The sequence below is a fragment of the Marmota flaviventris genome, chromosome 13 (genome assembly GCF_047511675.1).
Source record: "Marmota flaviventris isolate mMarFla1 chromosome 13, mMarFla1.hap1, whole genome shotgun sequence".
Classification (NCBI taxonomy): Eukaryota; Metazoa; Chordata; class Mammalia; order Rodentia; family Sciuridae; genus Marmota; species Marmota flaviventris.
The window spans coordinates 101,581,630-101,600,509 of NC_092510.1; the positions used below are offsets into that span (position 1 = coordinate 101,581,630).

The 18,880-nt window shown below is 62.6% G+C and overlaps 1 protein-coding gene across 2 annotated transcripts in view; it reads right to left on the reverse strand.

Moving 5' to 3' along the window:
* Vav2 (vav guanine nucleotide exchange factor 2) overlaps window positions 1-18,880 on the reverse strand; it is a 160,897-nt gene that overhangs the window by 2,691 nt on the left and 139,326 nt on the right. Inside the window, exons 14-27 of one of the 2 annotated variants that reach the window (XM_027942146.2) lie at window positions 18,506-18,638; window positions 16,990-17,099; window positions 15,041-15,142; window positions 14,567-14,655; window positions 12,045-12,061; window positions 11,523-11,547; window positions 10,441-10,568; window positions 9,599-9,673; window positions 8,502-8,554; window positions 7,469-7,585; window positions 5,119-5,206; window positions 4,050-4,173; window positions 3,401-3,466; window positions 2,512-2,666 (exon numbers count right to left, since the gene is read on the reverse strand). In XM_027942146.2, coding sequence (XP_027797947.2) covers window positions 2,512-2,666; window positions 3,401-3,466; window positions 4,050-4,173; window positions 5,119-5,206; window positions 7,469-7,585; window positions 8,502-8,554; window positions 9,599-9,673; window positions 10,441-10,568; window positions 11,523-11,547; window positions 12,045-12,061; window positions 14,567-14,655; window positions 15,041-15,142; window positions 16,990-17,099; window positions 18,506-18,638 — 1,282 coding nt within the window. The remainder of the gene's footprint in view (window positions 1-2,511; window positions 2,667-3,400; window positions 3,467-4,049; window positions 4,174-5,118; window positions 5,207-7,468; window positions 7,586-8,501; window positions 8,555-9,598; window positions 9,674-10,440; window positions 10,569-11,522; window positions 11,548-12,044; window positions 12,062-14,566; window positions 14,656-15,040; window positions 15,143-16,989; window positions 17,100-18,505; window positions 18,639-18,880) is intronic. The other variant, XM_027942152.2, reaches the window with a different exon arrangement.

Below are 18,880 nucleotides of genomic sequence, written 5' to 3' on the forward strand. Positions count from 1 at the left end.
TCGATGTCCCTGGTTACTGGTTCCAGGACCCCTCAGACAGGAAAACCTGCAGCCCCTCAAGTCTCATATGAAATGGGTGTCCACGCCCATCACCTACCGCAGCCCCCCATGCACTAAACCACCTGGGGATGTACTCTAATTCCTAGTACTGGGCAGGTGCTGCGTAGACGGCTGTTAGAATGCACTGCTAGAGCCAAAGGACAAAAAAGTTAGGTCCCTACGAGCTCAACAGAGATGCAAGTTTAAAAATACACCTCTCAGGCTGGGACTGTGGCTCATCAGTAGAGCACCCACCTAGCATGAGCGAGGCCCTGGGTTCCATCCTCAGCACCACATAGAAATAAATAAAGGTATTATGTCCAGCTACAACTAAAAAATAAATATTTTTTTAAAAATATGCACCTCTCTGATTCACGGTTGGCTGACCCCATGGATGTAGACCCCTGCACAAGGGCCAACTGAATCACCCTGAAAATCACGGGCCTACGGAGGGAGGTGACTTCACAACAGAGGAGCGTGGCAGGTACACCCTAACCGAGCAAGCAATCGTGTCACAAGTCACAAGGGAAACGTCACCATGTGCTACGGCACCTAACCCTAAGAGCGGCACCCTCCCTGTGGTATCCACACCCAAACCTTGAAGAAACGTCATGCAAACCTAGACTGTAGGGTATTCTGCAAAAATAACTGGCCCAAATTCTTCAAAAAGTGTCCAAGTCCTATAAGGAAAGAGAGGCTGAGGAATGTTCCAGATTAAAGTTATGGGTCCTGACAAATAATGCCATCCAGAGCCTGGGAGTGGATCCAGGACCAAGAACCAAGAACTGGAAGAGACGTCACTGGGACAACAGTCACATTTGAAAATGGACTGCAGGTTAGATCGCTGTGTTACATCCAAGGGGGGCGTGCCTGGCCTTAGGAAATAGGGGTCAAGGAAGGTCATTTCTGCAGTTCACTCTAAACAAAAAAGGACACAGACTTAGGGTACACCTGAACCTGAGTCTGGAGGATAATGAACAATACAGGTGGTGGGTTCCTCACGTGGCCTCTGGAGCAGGGAAAATGCTCAATCCAGGGGCTCTCAGCAGTCGAGATGCTGCTGTGACCTCAGGGAGCCCATGACTGACAAACGGAGAAAAATGCTGGTTAATCCAGGAGCCGTCAAGAAAGAAGAGGGTTGGACTGAACTCAATGGGGGAGCGCTTGCCTCTCCCGTAAGAGGCACGAGGTGCGATCCTCAGCACCACATAAAAATAAATAAAATAAAGAAGGAGAAGAGAGGGAGGAGGAAGGGGAGGAGCAGGAGCAGGAGGAGGAGGAGGAGGAAGAGATGGAGCAGGCAGGTGACTGGTTTATACCCAAACACCCCAGTAATCACATTAAACGTAAACGGATCACTGTGTGGATTAAAAAGACTGTCAGACCAGACTGGCTTTTAATAGGTCCCCAATGCTTACGAGAAACCCATCTCACATATAAAGAGGAGAAAAGTCCAAAGTAGCAAAGAGGGAGAGAACTTGCTACAGAAAACATGAAGCCAAGCAGAGCTGCTGTCAATCAGCAGGGCAGACTTTGCAAGAACTGTCAGGGGTAAAGAGGGACATTGACAATGACAGCAGGGTTGAGTGGACAGGTGTTACCTAGCAAGGCTCAAATCAGGGGTTCTGAACTTGAACCAGCTGGACCTGGTGAGGACCCAGGTGTGTGCTATCCTGCCCCGGCTGCTTGCACTGAGAGCTAGTGGCCTGCACCCTCCAGGTCGACACCTAGGTCTCAGCAGCCTTCACCCTTCTGAAGGGTGGTTCAGGGGCACAGGCAGACCACCTCTCAGCACAGGAGCCAAGACTGGCCCTGAGTCCAGCCTGCCGGCCTGTGGGTGGTTACAGTCTCCTGAAAGGTAGGGCTTTTCCTATCAGTAGCACGTGATGCTCTTGTCCCCTGATGAAGATGCTCAGAGACCTGGGACAAAGCCAGGGGCTCCAGATGGGGCTCTGGGCTTTGCAGAATCTTAGGGTCTACAGGAGGAGAAGTCACCAGGCCCATGTGGTGCAGGGAAGGGTAAACTGATGGGGGATGTGGTGCGTGCAGGGCATGAACGGGGCCTTAGCAAGTGGGGGGGGGGGTGGGCCAGGACACCAGGCCCAACTCACAGTCCTACAGCCTCCCCTCTGCAGACAGAGCTGGGCACTGGCCAGAGATCTGAAAACTAGGAATCCCTGGCTCCCTGCAGCACCCATGAGGGCAGCCAGACCGAATCCAATGTGGGCCCGTGGCCCCGGGGGCTGGATCCAACAGACCTGGGGCCAGGGGAAACTCTGGAGGCTCAGTTTCCCAGGGACACCAGCCTTCCGGGCTGCTGTGAGGAGGGAGATGGTGGTTGGGGCTGCCTGGCACAGGGCTGGGTACCATGTAGCTGTGGGGAGGCTAGTCCCCCACCAGGCCTGTGTTGAAGGCCCACCTCCCTGACGCCCAGGGACGACTGTGTGGGGTCTGTGGGGAGGGGAGGCTCACCCGTCCGTTTGTCTCGCCTTTCCACCAGCCCTGGTCCCCACCTATGCGGCTGTAGATCTTCACCACGTCGCCCTCCCGCAGAGAGAGCTCCCGCATGTCCCGCGCAGCGAAGTTGTACCTGGCCACAGCCGTGCCGATGACCCGGGGAGTAAACACTGTTGGGGACAGGGCGCCGTCATACAGCTGCAGGAGGGGTCCAGCCAGGGCTGGGAGGCCCTCGGGCTGAGCTGGGTGTCCCCTACTCCGTGCCCCATGCCCGGCCCTGTGCCCAGAGAGGCTCTGTCGCTCCTCTGCGGGTCTGGTCACCGGCATGCCTGAGTCCTCGCACGAGCAGAGGGTGGGAGCTGCCACCACCTGGGCCAGACAGCAGTCCTGGGCAACAAGCACCCTCCTGGGTCAGGGGCAGTGCCCTTGCTCTGACCATCAGGGCTCCCGAGTGGGCCAATTCCAGAGCCCACGCCAACCTGGAAACCCTCCGAACCAGCTCAGCCCGGAACCCAGCAAACTGAGGGGCAGGTGACAATGACGGTGACTGAGGGGACACACATAGCCACTGGGGAGGGGCTTTGGCTCTGGCCACGGAAGGCCGTGCAGTCAGGGCTGACCTGGACCCCGTCCTCCCCACGCCCAAGTCCCACGACCGCCCCTCCTAGCCCTGGAGAGGGCCTGTGCACCCCGACCCGGGGTGGCCGCCGGCTGGTCCCTGGCCAGAGGCAAAGCTCCTGAGGATCGAGGACAAGAGCCAATCAGGCAGGGGTGCGGGGGGTGGCGGGCAGGGCCTGGCCTGTCCAGTCCTCAGGTGCAGCAGCCCAGCGTCCCCCTCCTCCCTGCCCCGGGCGGGGCTGCACCCTGGACGTCAGGCCAGGCCGGGGCCGCGCAGCAGCGGTACCTGACCAGAAGGGGGCAGAGGGGCCCTGAGGACTGAGAGAGGAAAAGCTGAAGGAGGCACAGGAGGCTGCGGAGACAGAGACGCGTGAGAGGGGGCAGCACGGCTCCACCGTGCCCTCCAGAGCCACTGCGCCCCTCCCGCCGGCTGCTGCCCCCACCTGGCACACCGCCCGGGCTCACGAAGGGCCCGTGGCCCCTCCCCTGCTCTGCCTGGGGGGGACTCATGGCCGCAGGTCCCCACAGGCTGGAGGACAGGGGCCACTTGGGGTAGCTCTGCCCTGCTCCTAGTTCTGAGTGGCCTGAAGCAGGTCACTTCCCAGTTCCGGGCCTCAGAGTCCCATCTACAGACAGGCAGCCTCCCACGGCAAGGCAGGGAGGGACCTGAGGACAGGCGGCCACCCTGCTCTGTCAGAGGCCTCTCTCGAGTGCAGGGGGTCTCTGCCTGGACCTCCTGCATTGTCCTTAGGGCAGGAAGCACAGGCGTGGGGTCCCCGTCTGCCACATGGAAGGGGAGGGGGCCACAGGCCCGCAGAGTAGGACAATGGAGGGCCTGGGCCAGGCTCCAGGGGTGGACTCCTGAGGGCAGGTGGGCAGTGAGGACCTGGGCCCTGGAAGCAGCCAGAGTGGTCGCTGCCACACAAGGACATTACCTGGGGACCGGCTGGAGGTCCTGGAGGCAGGGCGCTCCCGGGACTTGTAGGGGTATTTGAGCGTGGTGTCCAGCTGCTTGAAGCTCTCCTTGAGAGAGTGGCCCTGGTAGTACTCCACCAGCTCCTGCAGGGATTCACACTGACGTGGCCACTGCCTCCAGGTGGCCTGGCCGCCCCACCCCCTCAGGGTCTCATGGGGGGAATGTTCCTCCCTGGCCCCCAGAACCCCCTGCTCCTGGCTCCCCAGCCCAGGCCATGGTGCGAGGTCAGGTCTTGGAGACCTCTGGCCCAGCAAGTAAGGACACTGCCAAGGAATGATGTGGAGGAAGGCCCAGGCTGGGCAACATGGATGCTGCCCGCAGCCTTCACAGAGGGGGACACTGGCCACCACAGGCCCAGCACGGGGAAGCTTCCAGAGACACGGCAGATGCGAGGACCAGCTGGGGAGGATCTGTCAATGTCAAACGCTCCGGCCCTTGAGAGTCCGAGCTCGGTACAGCCTGGCCAGCAAGTCAGCTTCTACGAGACCTGTGAGAACCTCCTGCGCCAGGCTGTGGGCTCCAGGGACTCACCCCGAGGGCCACAGCGGGTCTTGTTTGGGGGCTGGGAGCAGACACTCTGACTCTGTGCACAGAGGGAGGAAGAGCTCGCTGTCCTCGCCAGTCCCAATGCACAAGGTTTATGACGGAGAAAGGACCCTCCGAGGAAGGACCTCGTCCTGACTGGGCTTGGTGGCCTCGGCCCTGGGGAGGTGGGGTGGCTGGGGAGGAGCTACAGGAGGCCAGTTCCTGCTCTCCCAGGAAGATCTGCGTGGGAGGGCTATGGTGACAGCATGGCCAGGTTTGTTGAGCCTGGCTCTGGGGGTCAGAAGTCCCAAATCAGGGGTTCGACATGCCCGGCCTGTCCCCAGGTGCCTCACAGACCGACTTCCCCGAGTCTTGCCCACACTGGGAGGATCACTCCTCCCAAGGAGAAGGGTGTGGGATGGGGGTGGCCAGCAGGGAAGGCATGCGGGGCCACCTGGCCCCGTGGCTGGGTGAGGAGCGGCAGGAGCCAGGGACGCACATACCAAGAGGCTTTCGAACTTCTTAGCTTCTGTGATGTGAATCCAGTTGTCTTTCTCCACCACTTTGATGTGCTTCACCTCATCGTTGAACCTGGGCAAATGCAGGGGCCTGGTGGTCACTGCCAGAGGCCTGTGGCCCTTAGGTATCCAACCTGCTCCACGTTTACTGGAGTAGAGACCCCACCCTCGCCCCACATTGCTGCTGCCGCTGCTTCTCCTCACCCCCACACCCTGCCCCATCCCTTTTGGGCCTCAGCAGATTCCTGGGCTGGTCTACCTGCCCTCCCTGCCCAGTGGAGCCCACACCTGCAGGCAACCCATGCCACCAGCTTCTCAGGGGCTCCCCACTCTCCAGCCCCGCTGCCACCTCTTCTTGGGCTTTTGCTCATCAGCTCTGGGCACGGGGAGCACCCTCCTCCTCCCAGGAAGCAGCTGGGCCCAGCCCTGACATCAGCTCCTAACTCCTCCGGCTGCTGTCCAGAGGCGCTAAGCACAAGCCAGTCAGAGGCCTGGCCACCCCCTCACCCCACCAGCTGCAGGCCTCAGTTGGAGCATGACCTACCCGGAGAGCCTCCCTGTCGTCATCCCCAGACACCACCCCAGCCTACGGCATCTGACACCAGAGCCAGAGATGTCCCAGGAATGCAACTGAGGCCAGCACCCTGGTGACCACGATGCAGGAATCCTCAACCAGTAAGCACCAGGCTGCGTCTCCCTGGGTGCGCCTCCACCCAGCCTGACGTGGGGAAAGGAGCACACCCCGCCTGGGGGCAGATCCCGGAATGCTAGGACGGTTCGACACCCGGAACCAGCAAAAAACAGCGACTATGCAAATGCGCGTCCAGCCAGCCAGGCCCCTGCTCCAGGCCTCTGCAGAGACCCTCTCTGTGTCTCCCTGGACTGCACAGGGCTGTGACCAAGCCCGCCCCACCCCCAGGTCCCAGGCCGGGCTGTCTGATGGCGCTCAGGTGCTCTCAGGCGACACATGCAAGGCGCCCCTGGTGTTCTTACAGGGCCAAGACCCTGCCTTTCATTGCTCTGCCTGGGCCACAGACCTAATGCTGGACACACATGGCTGTCCTCCAGAGCTGTGGAGGCTGGCCCTGAACGGTGCTTCACACTCCTAGGTGTTCCCAGCGGGGGACATAAACTCTGCAGAGAGCAGATCCTTCCAAGGCCGCCAGGTCCCCTCAGCTGATATCCCAGCAGACCCTGGCCACTCGCTGTCTGTACTCTAGAGCCGGAGCATTTGTGGCAGGCTGCAAACATCTGCGGGGCCTCCTGGGAGGGTGATGGGTCGTGGTAGTGCCTGTCCTGCCTGAAGTGGGAGGGCTCTGAGGCCTCATCCTCGCTTCTGGACCCCTCGAGCTCCCCAGACACCTGCCTCCAGTGCTCCCACCCCGGGTGCCCCTCAGCAGCTGTCCTGTGCAGTGGGACCCTGGCCCTGAGTGCTGGGGGCCAACCTGCCCCTCTCCTGGGATTCAAACACATGTGACAGCTGTCTGCTGGTGCTCAGGCCAGACAGCTGGATGCACAGTTGGGCTGCTGTGAGTGCAGACACAGGAAGCCTGTGCTCAGAGCCGAGAAGGAAGGCTGGGAGGGGCGGGATCGGGGAGCGCAGGACCTGGGGGTTCCAGCCGAGCCTGGTCCACACCCGCCCTATGGCCGCGAGGTACACTTGCCCCATTCAGAAAATCTTCTCTGCGGGTCACTTGGCATTGGAGTTGATTTGATCTGCTGCACCAGCCAGGGGACAGGTTATGGGGGCCTGGCTTGCCCGGCACCCAGCCAGTAGACCAGAGGTGCTCTTTTTGGACACAAGCCACTGCTTAGGGCTCTGGACCCCAGGTCATGGCAGACTAGATACCCCTAGTCACTGGCCTGGGGCCTGTCCTGTCCGTGAGGATCCTACACCAAGCAGGACAAACTACCCGAGTCTGACCACAGCCCCATGAAGACACCCGGATCTCCGTCTGGGTCTATCAGCTGAAGCTACAAGGTCACTGTCACCATAGGAGGAGTTCTTTGAGGGCTCCCAGGTGCCACAACACATGACGATCCCATCCCATCTGAGCCACTGAGGGCTGCCAGGCAGGACCTGAGCGCATCTCCCCACTTGCTCCTGAACATGTCCAGCCAGCCCTCCTGGGTGGCTGGGCAGGTGACACTGCGTGGAGCGCTCTGCAGGGCTGGGCCTGCCTCTGGACACCCTGGCGCCCAGCGTGTATTCTCATTTCCGGGTCATCTCAAGGGTCTTACTTAGTTCAGGCAACCGAAGACAGTGTCCCCAACCCCGAGAGGCCCAGGTCATGAGAGGCCAGGGGCCACGGTTCAGAGGGAGGCTGCCACTCACTTGATGCTTATGGCGAAGCGCTCGGCCTCGGCAGGCCGCTCCCTGATGAGGTAGGTGCCGCTGGCGTGGGCCTTGAGCAGGCTGTCCGTCTGCTGCCTCTCCATGTTGCCAGCAAACCTGGAGTGGGGGCCGAGAGCTGTGGCCGGTGCAGAGGGGCGCCGGCCCTGAGTGCGCATGCAGCCAGCTGTTCCCCATCTCGAACCTTCAAGACGGCGGCCCAGCACTGTGGGCCCAGCAGACAGCGGAGGGGCGGGGAGGGAGCCCCATGGCCAGGCCTACTCTCAGCCCCTCAGCCCCAGGGCCCACAGGAGGCAACCACCCTACGCCATTCACCCAGTCGCTTCTTCCAAAAACCGTTTCCACTCCTCAGAAAGAAGCAGTGATGGCTTACGGGGTCCGAGGACTGCTGGGGGTGGCCAGGGTCTGCACCCGGGGGCTCTGGGCAGGCTGGGACCACGCCTGTGCCTCCACTGAGACGAAGCGCAGCCCAAGGTGAGCTCCCCACTGCTTGCCAGGCGGGTGGGGACTCCCCCTACCATGTCACCAGGCAGTCAGCGTTAAAAAGTGACATTTCTGTTTGCTTCTCCACCAAGCGAAAGCCCTGGGAGCACCTGTCCACCACCTGCACTACCTGTGGTGAGGGGTTTCGGGCAGCCAACACTGAGGGGCCGGGTCCAAGGCCCCAAAGTGAAATCAAGGAGCAGCTGCTGCCAGGGCAGAGACCACTGTGCCCCCAGGCCCCCCATCACCGTTGGGCCCATCAGGGCAACAGCGCCAGGGCCACAAGTCCACAGGGCTGGACCTTCCTCTAGGCTGCCAACAGCACAGCAGGGTCACAAGCCGAGGCTCAGGTGCCCCCAAGTCTATCCAGAGGGGCACCCGCTTCCACACACCCACCTCGCTGTTCTCACCGAGCACAGCCCGACGGGGAAGACGGCTCCGCTGACGGTGCCCGGAGCAGGGCTCCCTCCCTCCCCACGCGGTGGAGGCAGCCTCCACCCCCACCGGCGCCTCGAACCCGCCACCCACTCACCAGGGGTACACGGTGTAGTCGATCTCCCGGGAAGGCGGCCGGCTAACGGGCGGCTGGGGGCAGAGCACACACGGGTTGATGTCCCACCAGGGCTGGCCACAGACTGGGGGCTGGGGCTTGCTGTCAGTGGCCCGACCCCACGCCCAGCACTGTCTGCACTGGACCAGGACCATCTGTGAACTTAGCCCAGAGGCCCTGGCCTCTAAGGTCCCCAAGGACATGGCTGGACTCGGTCCCCACACTGAAGCTCAGGATGGTGAAACGACAGATTCCCAGCCGTGAACAGGGAGCCACCACCCAGCAGCGCACCTCACCCTGAGAGGGAAGCAGGTGGCCGCAGGAAGTTCCCAGTAGGGGTACGGGGACACTTGAGCTGCAGTGGTGGGCTGTGTTGTGGGGGCTATGGCCCCTGCCAGAGCCCCACCCAGCCTCACGAGGACACACGCTGGAGGCCTCAGAGACCACTCCTCAGCCTTGGCCCCATGCACCACATGGATGGGGAACCTGAGGCTTGGGGAGGGCCAGGCCTGCCCCCCACCACCTCGTGAGTTGGTGACACCCGTCCTCCCCTGCCCTAGGTACTCCTGACCTGCCCAAACAGTCTGAGTGTTTAACACCTTCTCCTTCAGCAGGACAGAGGCCAGAGGCCAGCAGGGCTCCTGCGGGGGACCCACCTCCTTGCACCTTCAGGGAGAAGCCCCGTCGCTGTCCTGGGGGTGCTGCCTTCATAACAGGGTTGGGGACAAGTAAGACTGCCACGTGGCCTTTCCCCAAATATCCTAAACTCCGACGGTGCAACTGGGGAGCCCCCCCCCCCCGCTAGGGCTAGGCGACAGCCCCAAAGATCAGGGAGGCCCCACGACGCGCAGGAAGGCACGAGTCCTCCTGTGGGCACGCGCCAGTCACCATGGGGCAGCACAGCCCTGGGCAGGGTGGGCCTTCAGCAGAGGACAGCACCCCACCAACCTGGCCTCTGTTCGTTGCTCAGTCACTTAGCAAGTACACCCTGAAAGGGCCACACCCTCCTCACTGAGGCACCCTGGAGCCCTCTGCACCCTAGCCACTGTCTCTGGAAGTGACCAGAGGAGGGGACTCACCCTTCCGTCCACAGGGCAGGGCTTCACAGATGAGCTGGGGAAGCACCCTGACTTCCTGCTGTGCACCAGCCGGCCCTGGACGGAGAGACCAGGGGGACAGGGGTCATTCCAGGTGAACACAGGCCCTGGTCCAAGATGAGCCTCGTGGCCACTGTGACCTCACGTGACCTTGTAGTGGCTGAGTGGGGAAGCGAGGGGTGACCTGTGTTACAGGTGGGGCCCGGCTGTTGGTATCCCTCCAAGGCCACCTGGGGAGGAACAGGGTGGCTGGCAGGGAGCAGAGACCCCTTGGGCACCCTTCGGGCCTCAGTTCTATGACTATTGTAACTGAACACAGGCCAGGAAGCTGTGGGGACATAGGACTGCAGCTCCTCTGGCGCCTGTGCAGCCGGGCCCCGTGTCTAGAGCTGTCCTGTGGGCACTGGGGCTCGGGGGAGGCACCGAGGGTGGGTGCCACGGGCCCCTCGTTTGTGGGCCCTGAGAAGGGAGCAGGAGCCACACCACAGGACCTTCTCTGGCCGCGTAGAGCCCTTTGCCAGAGGATTCCTGGGGCGAGGCGGAGGGCAGGGCCAGGCACGGGGCCTGGTCACCCCACAGCAGGACACAGGGCTGCTGGCCGGCCCAGGGCAGCACAGGGAGGAGGCAGTTCAGGCACAGCCAGGTCAGAGCTTTGGGAAGCCATGGACATCAGCAGGAGGGCCCCACCGTGTGAGAGCAGTGCCCCCGGGAAGACGCGGGGGGAGGCGGTGGCAGAGGCCCTGCTAACCAGCCACCCTCTGCATGGCCCTGACCTTCACCCTGGGAGCAGGGGGAGGAGCTGGGCTCCAGGGCCCAGGACCTACCTCCCACCACTGGGACTCGGGGTCGCCCCGTAGCAGCTCGATCACGTCGCCCATCTGGAAGGTCAACACGGGCTTCCCGGGAGGGGCAGGGTTGCCGAGGTAATTCTGCACAGCCACCATCTTGGGACCTGCCGGAGACGGGGTGGAAGGGCTGCTCGCTTGGGACCTGGCCCTGGCAGGCAACCCATGGATCCTGGCTTCTCCCCGGCCCTGTCCAGCCCAGGAGCTGTCTGGAGAGTGGCCGTAGGCCCCTCCCTAAGCCCTGCCCCTGGGGCCCCTGGGTCCCTTGAGAACGTCCTGAGTACATCCTCAGGCCCCAGCGGAGGCAGGGACTTATTCTCAGGTGCTGCTTCCTGTGTCTTCTCCCCGACAGACACCTCTCAAATTTGGGACTGCAGCCAGCGTGTGGACAGGGGACGGTCCTCATGTCAGAGGAGGTGAGGAGGGTCAGGAGGCCCAGGGACCTGAGCCACAGTCAGAGACAGCTCAGGGCTCAAATGCGGGTGGCGCCTGAACCCCAAAAAAGGCGAGGCCACTCCTACCAGGAGCCTGTTCAGACCCAGCCCCGCCCTAAGTCACGTCTGGCTGGGGGTCCCAACCAGTGACAGCAGCAGCAGCCTGTTCAGGGACCCCGTCCTTCCCTGACGGGCTGGATTTATTCTCACTGTTTGGACTCCACTGCGTCTCACAGCACCTCCGTCTTCAATCCTCCATATTCACCAGGCGCCTCCCACTGAGCAGCCCGGTGAGGGATGGGGAAGGCGGTAAGGAGGCTCGGGGCCTCCGCTCTGCTCGGGGGTCACTGGGCAGCAGCTCTGAGCCCCGCCCTGGATTGAAAGGACGCTGGCCCTTCTCAGGCTGGCCCTGTCCCCATGGCCTGGGACTCGGGGTATGCCTTATGGGGCCTAAGCAACCCTGGGGAGGTGGCCGTGGGGGGGAAGAGGCAGGGGGCACACAGCCCTCGCCTTCTGGGAGCCTGGAGCAGAGAATGGGCAAAGCAGCCATTGCCAGGCCCAGGCCAGGACAGGCTCCTGGGGCGGCCAACGTGGATGACGCACAGAGGGCCCAAGCTCGGCACTCACCAGGTCCTGCTCCCGGGGAGGCATCCTGTGAGGACAAGGACAGGAGAGTGATGAGGGAGGGCTCTCCTTCCCCTCCCCCCAGCTGCCCTCCCCCCGGGGGGAGGGTCAAGGTAGGAGCAGAGAGGGCCTAGGGCCTGGACTCCCCTGGATTCCCCACCATGGACCCTCACCTCCTCCAGGAGGCCCACCTGGCCACCCCTGGAGCCATCTCCGTGCCCCTCACAGGCCAGCAAGTGCCCCCTCCATGCGGAAGGCACAGTCCAGGCCCCACAGGTGACCATGTGACCCCTGCTATGTCAGCTCCAGAGGGCTCTGGACCAAGCAGGGGCTTTGGGGCAGGGGCAGGTACAGGTGACAAAGCTGTGACTATGGCAGAGAGCCCACCCTGGGCAGGCAGAACAGGCCAGCTGCTGGGACAGGACCACAGCTATGGGGTCCCCTGGGTCCCGCGCGCAGACCCGTTGCTCTTGATGCCCATGCAGGAAACCCAGAGGGCCCCTGGAGGGGAGCGTGGACACTTACCAGGTCGGCCGGGGAACCTGCAAAGGAAGCAGACGGGGTCAGAGCAGAGGCGCCATCAGGCGCCTACGGCTGCTGGAGGCGAGCTTCACGGCTCCCTCCAGACGCAGACCTGGACCTGGAGAGGGGCCTCTGACGACCCGACTTCCCAGGAGGGGCAGGGCTGCCCCCATGCTCCCCGCCCCACCCGTCCACAGAGGAGAGTCCACGGTGGGCCAGCTGTGCCTGCCACGAGCAAGTGGGCACTTGTGACTCCTCTCTGCCACCCGTGGCTTAGACACACAGGTGCCAGCACTCAAGGGCAGGGGCATGTCGGCTTGTCAGAGGGAAGGCAAAGTGGGCCCAGCCCCTGCCAACCTGGGCTGCTGCCACCACTGGTCAAAACAAGGACTGCAGCAGCTGTGACCACACGGCCCGGCACTCGGCCGTGACTGCTCTGCGCACTCCTGTCTCCAGCAGACCTTGGGGACACAGGAAGCAGCTTGGGCATGGGTAGGGGTCATGGCGGGTTTTACTCTGCCTGGGGAGGGCACCCCACAGCAAGGCTCTCAGAGGAAGGGGCCCCTCCCGGGGGCATCATGACCCCTGTGGACACTAACCCGCCTTGGTGTGGACCCTGGGCACAGCCCAGAGGCAGCGCCAACCAAGGCCGAGGAAACACACTGCAGGGTGGTGTGGCCAGATGTGGCCAGGGCAGGGACGGGCCCACAGGGGAACCAGGACCAGTGTCCTCGGGGAGGCACAGGCCCTTGGAGCAGCGGCTGGTGCCTGCAGGGGCTGTGGCGACCTGGCGGGTGCCAAGGGGGACCGGCTTCCCACAGGCAGAACCGCCTGCCGCAGGACCCCAGTGCGCCTGTGTTTTACTGGGAAACAAAACCCCAAAGAGACCGCGTGGGCCTGTGTGCCACCAAGGGAAGCCCCACGTGGGGACGGGGGCCTGCAGGGTGGTGTAAGCTGCCTCCCCTGCTCCTGCCCGGAGCTTCCTACAGGAAACGAGGCTCTGACCATCAGGAGAAAACTAAGCAATTATGTTCTAAAAAGAAAGCTTGAGATATATCTTTAATTTTATGCCTTTAGCTATTTCTAGGTAAGTTCAAGGGCCATGTTTATTTTCGTCCTTTCTTCTCCTTTGCCCCCTCTGACTTTTTGAAAATTAAATATGCTATTTTTAGACTAAAAAAAAAACAACAGACGTAGCCGCAGCCTGTCGCCTGGTGTGAGGGGCACGTGGCCACAAGGGGGCGGTGTAGACAGCAAAGGGAAAGGCCACGTCCAGCCCAGCGCACAGGGACGCTAGAGGGGCCTGACAGGGTTGCAGGGGGCAGCAGCCGGTGGTGGGGACAAGGGGCTTGGGTGACCTGCGGACCCTCCCGGCTCAGGGCACCAGGCCAACACTCAGAGACAGATCGACTGTGGTTCTGGTACATTGTGGGCAGCGGGTCTTGGGGTGACAAGCTGGCCTGACTTGCTGTCATCCAGGAGGATCAGCGAGACACAGGCCCAGGGACATGAACTGGGGACCCTGGACGCTTCGCTGGACAGAGGCTCCACCAGCAGGCATGGTTTCCAGCCTGACTGGGGGCTGATGATGGGGAGACGATACTGGGCCTAGCCTTGTCCTGCATGTCACAGTGACAGGACGCACGGCAACAGAGCAGAGACCTCACTCCCACGTCAACAGCCAGGGGCCTGGTCCACCATGGAGGGGCAGCCGAGGGCCGTAGGCTGCCTGAGGATCCCACCGTCACTGGGGGCCCTGCCTCCCTGAGCACGGCTCCTGTGTGTTACTTGAAGCGTGACATGGCACTGTCCCCAGGGGTGGGGAGGACAAGAGCCACCCAGCTGAGGCTGGGGTGGGGGGCTTGTACTCAGCAGGTGCTGTGTCCAGGGAGCCATCCCTGGGCCACACTGCCCAGGCCCTTGGCCATCCCTCACTGTGGCCCCCACCTAGACTCTGCCCTCCGTGAGGCCCTTCGACCAGCTGCTCCCCGCCGGGCTGCCCCTCGGCAAAACCCCAAACCAAGACGCAGGGGAGGAGCCTCCAGGGCCCAGGGCCTCCCCGCCCTTAGCCCGGGCCTCAGGCTTCCCCATCTGATAATCAGGCACAAGGAGATGAGAAGCACTGGTGGCAGTGTGCGTGTCCAAGGGCGTGCCTGTGAGCCAGTCACCAACACAGTGGCCATCTCCGTCAGGCCTCCCCACTGGGAGACCCCAGGGACAGGAGAGGGTCATGAGAGGTGTAGATGACCAGACCCCCAAGCCTGCTGCAAGCGCTCTCTGACCATCTGGGGCACCTGGATTCTGGCACGGGGAATGGGGACAAGGAGGGAAAGTCCTCTAGTACCCATTTGGAGCCAGATCCTGCCTCCTGATTACTGTGCGCCCTGGGGCAGTGTCTCGCCATCTCTGAGCCTTGGTATTCTCATTTGGCCTCTACTAGAGAATGGTAAAGGGCAGCTGTGAGCAGGCAGGACCTGAGGCTCAGGCAGAGGGAGCCGGGCAGCCGGTTGCGGGTCAGTACTCACTGATCCTGCAGGGGGGAATCACCTCCAGGCACTCCTTGTGTGCCCCCACGCCACACCTGGTGCACAGGTAACCCTGGTAGAAGGTGCCCCTGCGTGGGAGAGCGGGAGGTGAGGCTGTGCTGGCTCCTTGACTGCTCAGCTGTGGTCAGGGCCTTTGTTCACCCCCTGGCCTGGCAGCCGCCCTGGAGCATCTGACCCTCAGAGCCTGGGATCTCCAGGACCCCTGCTTCATGAGACCCCTGCTGTCCCCTCTGCCCACCCAGCCTGGACCCCCACCCCCACAGTGGTCCTGGTGCCCAGGGACAATCCGCCTGGCTAGATCCAAGACTCCAAGGGCCCAGGCCCTGACTCTCATGGACACCCCCTGGCTCCTTGGGGTCTTGTGTGGGCTGTGGCGGGAGGCGAGAGGCCGTGGGCCGCGGGAGCTGCCGTGCTGAGCTCGTGGGCCTGGGGCTTGGGTCGGGCGGGGCCCACCTGAGGAACATCCCGCAGGCTCTGCAGCTGGTGGTCCTGTCGAACGTGTACATCTGGAAGCTGTGGTGGTTGGCGTTGGCTTTGTCTGGCTTGATGTTGGACCTGGCAGGAACCAGAGAGGGGGGCAGAAGTGGCACTCGCCAGGCCCTGAGCCCACGCCGTGGGCCACGCCAGCCCTGGAAGTGCCATGTTGGGGGTCTGGACTGCAGCCTGGCTGTGTGTGATGCCGGGTGGGCTGTGGCACAGGGCTGGTGTGGAAGGAAGCCCTATGGTCAGGCCATACTGGCACAAGAAAACCCCAGGTGAAGGGGAAGACTCAGGTCTTGAAAGGCCTAGGAGTGGGCGGTGCAGGCACCTGTCAAAGAGCAAATGCATACAGCAGCCGCCCCCCACATCTGTGGCTTCACTTTCTGAGGTTTGTTACCCACAGTCAATGTGGTCTAAAAATATTAACTGGAAAATTCTAGAAACAATCCTTAGGATTTACAATGCACTCCATTCTGAGTAGCAACATGAATGAAATCTCACCCTAAACCAAATCACATCATCCTTTGGCCCAGAGTATCCACACGGCATGCACTACCCTCCTGTTAGTTACTTGAGGGCTGTCTGGTATCAGATGGACTGTCATGGTATCACAGGACTTGTGTTCAAGTACTGCTTATTTCACTAAAAAATGGACCCAAAGCTCAAGAGTAGCAACGTCGTTAACTTATTACAACATATTGCTATTATCAGCTGTCGCTCATCTCTTCCTGTGCCTGAATCATATTGTGGAACTTTATCACAGGTCTGTATGCAAAGGAAAGAACAGAGTGCGCAGCACTCAGCATTTCCCGGGTACCCAGGGACTTGGACACCCAGATGTGTACACGTCTCTGTGTGTACAAAGCCTAAACGTTCGACATTCCAAAGCCTAAACAAACATGGAATCTAGTTTATCATGGGCAGGGGGCACGCCGGGGGCACACACGGGTCTGCAGCTCACTTCCACCTCTGCCCACCAAGTCAGAGAGGCCAGGGAGTGAGCCCTAGAGGGAGGTGTGATGGCAGCCCCCTGGTGGTGGGAGGGGCCTCTCCAGGCACACACCTGAAGAGTTCACCAGGGGACCCTGGAGACAAAATGTCAACCCATGCAAACGAAGATGAGACGCCCTGGCTGGGACACAAGCCAGCAGGATGCCACCACGGCCCTGTCACGGCCCCTTCCCTCCACCAGGTGGAAAAGCCCAGGACGCCGTGTCAGGGTGTGGACAGGGGGTGTCCCTGAACGCTGCTGTTCATGCAGGAATGTCCAGAGGTGAACCCAGGGACCGTGAGAGCTGTGACCTCGTCCACCCTTCCTAGTGTGAACAGCCCGACTGGGCAATGATGGGCAGGGGGTGTGTGCTCTCTCTCTGTGCCTCCTGACCTGCCCTGAGCTGACCAGCTTCCCTACACTGGGCCCCTCCCCACGAGGTGCGGCCCACTAGGCCCAGAGCAACAAAGTCAGCCACCTATGGACTGAGACCTCTGAAACCAGGAGCCCCACCAAGACCGCTGCTCCTGCTGGCTATTCTGATCCCAGTGGCCCACTGCTGAGGCCCCGCCCCTTCCACCTAGTTGTCAGGGAGCCACTGGTCAGCGTATTGGGCTGCTTCCTGGCTCGGGCTGGAAGTAGATCTGGGCTTTCAAAGGCCAAGCCTCGTGGGCCCTTTGAAGCTGCCCCTGGCCATTCCCGGCCTGCTAGTCAGGGGTACACGGCTCAGCCTTGAGGACGGCAAGGCCCATCCCAGCAGGACGGCCCAGCCCTGGGATGCTATGGCAGCAGGAAGGCCCTCCCGCTCCAGGAGCCGCTGAGCAGGGCTGGCCCCATGGTCAGGAGCTGGTCTCAGTCTCTGGCACCTGAACTGCCCCCTGCCACCCCCAGTCTCGGAGGCTGCGGAAGAGCCCAGCGGCCACCCACTCACATGGCCATCTCAAACTGCTCCATCCACTTCCGCTTCATGTCCTCCGTCTTGCAGAAGAACTGGAAGCCCTGCTTTCCTTGGAGGTGAATCAGGTAGAAGCCGTAGGACCACTGCGGGGGACAGGGACGCGTTCACACGGGGCCCAGGGCACAGTGGCATCTCGTGTGCAGTGCCCCCTGCAGGGCCACAGGCACACAGGTGTGCTGGGCATTCCTCTCAGGTGCGTGTCCGCTCAGGTGCGTGTGCCCGGGCCTGGGCCCAAGCGTGCGGCTCTCAAGGTGCACACGTGCAGGTGGCCCTACGTGCCGAGCCTGCCCACGTGGAGGATGCCTACTGCGTGCTGTGCCACCCAGGGGCAGGTGGGGCCTCTCCCTGCCCCCTCCCACTGCTGCAAGGCAGGATGCCCCCAGGAAGCCTGGGCCCAGGCGCCCGCCCACCTGCCCAGATCCTCAGTGGGACTGAAAACCCTCGGAAGGGAGCAGAAGCAAGCAGGGCAGGGATGGCCGCTGCACGGGGCCCTGCTCAGTGGCCTGCTCAGTGGCCTGAGCTGCCCAGCAGCCCCTCCAGCTCCGGAAAAGGGCCTTCAAAGGGGTCCAGGGGAGAGCTGGGAAGTGCGGGGGCTTGTTGGGAGTGGGGGAGGCAAGGAGGATGGAGGGAGGGAGCAAGGATGCGGGAGAGGAGAGACCCCAGAGCCCCCCACCCTGGCCTGGGGCAGTGGGAGTGCCGAGGCCTGGCTGGGCGAGGGCCGGGACGGGGAAGGGGCAGCAGCTTACCATCTTCCCGTGAGACTAGGAAGCGTGTAAGGAAAGCAAAGGGGAGACGGGTCACCAGGGGCCTGGGCGGCCCTGCAGTGGGCACCGCGGCCGGAGCCCACAGCCCAGGAGGGGTGGAATGGGCCCTGGGCAGGGCTCGGAACAACAGGGACAGCACCAGAGGCTGGGACCCCAGTGGCTCTGCCGCATGCGCGTATGCGCTGCAGGTGCAGGCTCTGCCCCAGCTCCAGGTCGGGCCTCGGCAGGAGCAAGAATGAACCAGAGGATGCAGCTCTGCCCCAGCTCCCAGGCTGGACCCTACAGCCATGGCCACCCTGCAGCCCAGGACCCTGCCTGCTGGACATCGGAGCCTCTGCAAACTCATCCAGAACCCTCACAGCCTTCCCCCACACAGGCGGGGGTGGGGACGGGGAGGACACCTGCCTGCTACAGGGACAACATGAGCTGCAGGCAGGCCAGCCAGGGTTCAGAGCCAGGCTCTCACTAGGGGCCTTGAACAGGGCCTCCTGCTCTGCTCAGGCCCACACTGGGCACTGAGGTCCTGATGGAGCCCTGACCCCGGGTGGGGTGCCATCTGCAGCAGTCACAATGACAAGGCAAGGGCTGAGGGGTCTCTCTGCAGGGTGGGGCCACCCCCAGCAAACAGCAGCCCTTCCCTGGGGTTTGGGACCCTGTGCCTGCCCCTTGCCTGGTGTGGCCCAGCCCTGGTGGGCCGTGGTGGCCCCGAGCAGTCCGCAGCCCACCTTCTTGATGTCCTTGTTGTGCATGGGGTCGTCGGTCATCTTGTGGGACAGCAGCTCGATGACCTCCTTCAGCTCGTAGCTGTAGCCCTTCCTCTTGCAGACGATGACCACCTTGTCAAACAGGAACAAGTACCTGGCCCAGACAGCAGGCCAGGGGCCCTTAGCACGGCCGGCGCTCCCACGTGAAGGCCCTGCGCTGTGGGCGGTGCCCCCGGCAGGCACCTGTGAGCCGGCCTGAGGGCCTCAGAGCAGCCTCTTCCCTCAGCACATGCGGCTGCCGCCCAGGGGTGAGCCCTGCCCTCCACTAGTCCACCTGGCAGACGCCAGCCTGTGGTCAGGGCCCTGCTCCACACCCAGGGCTGCACCTAGCCCTTC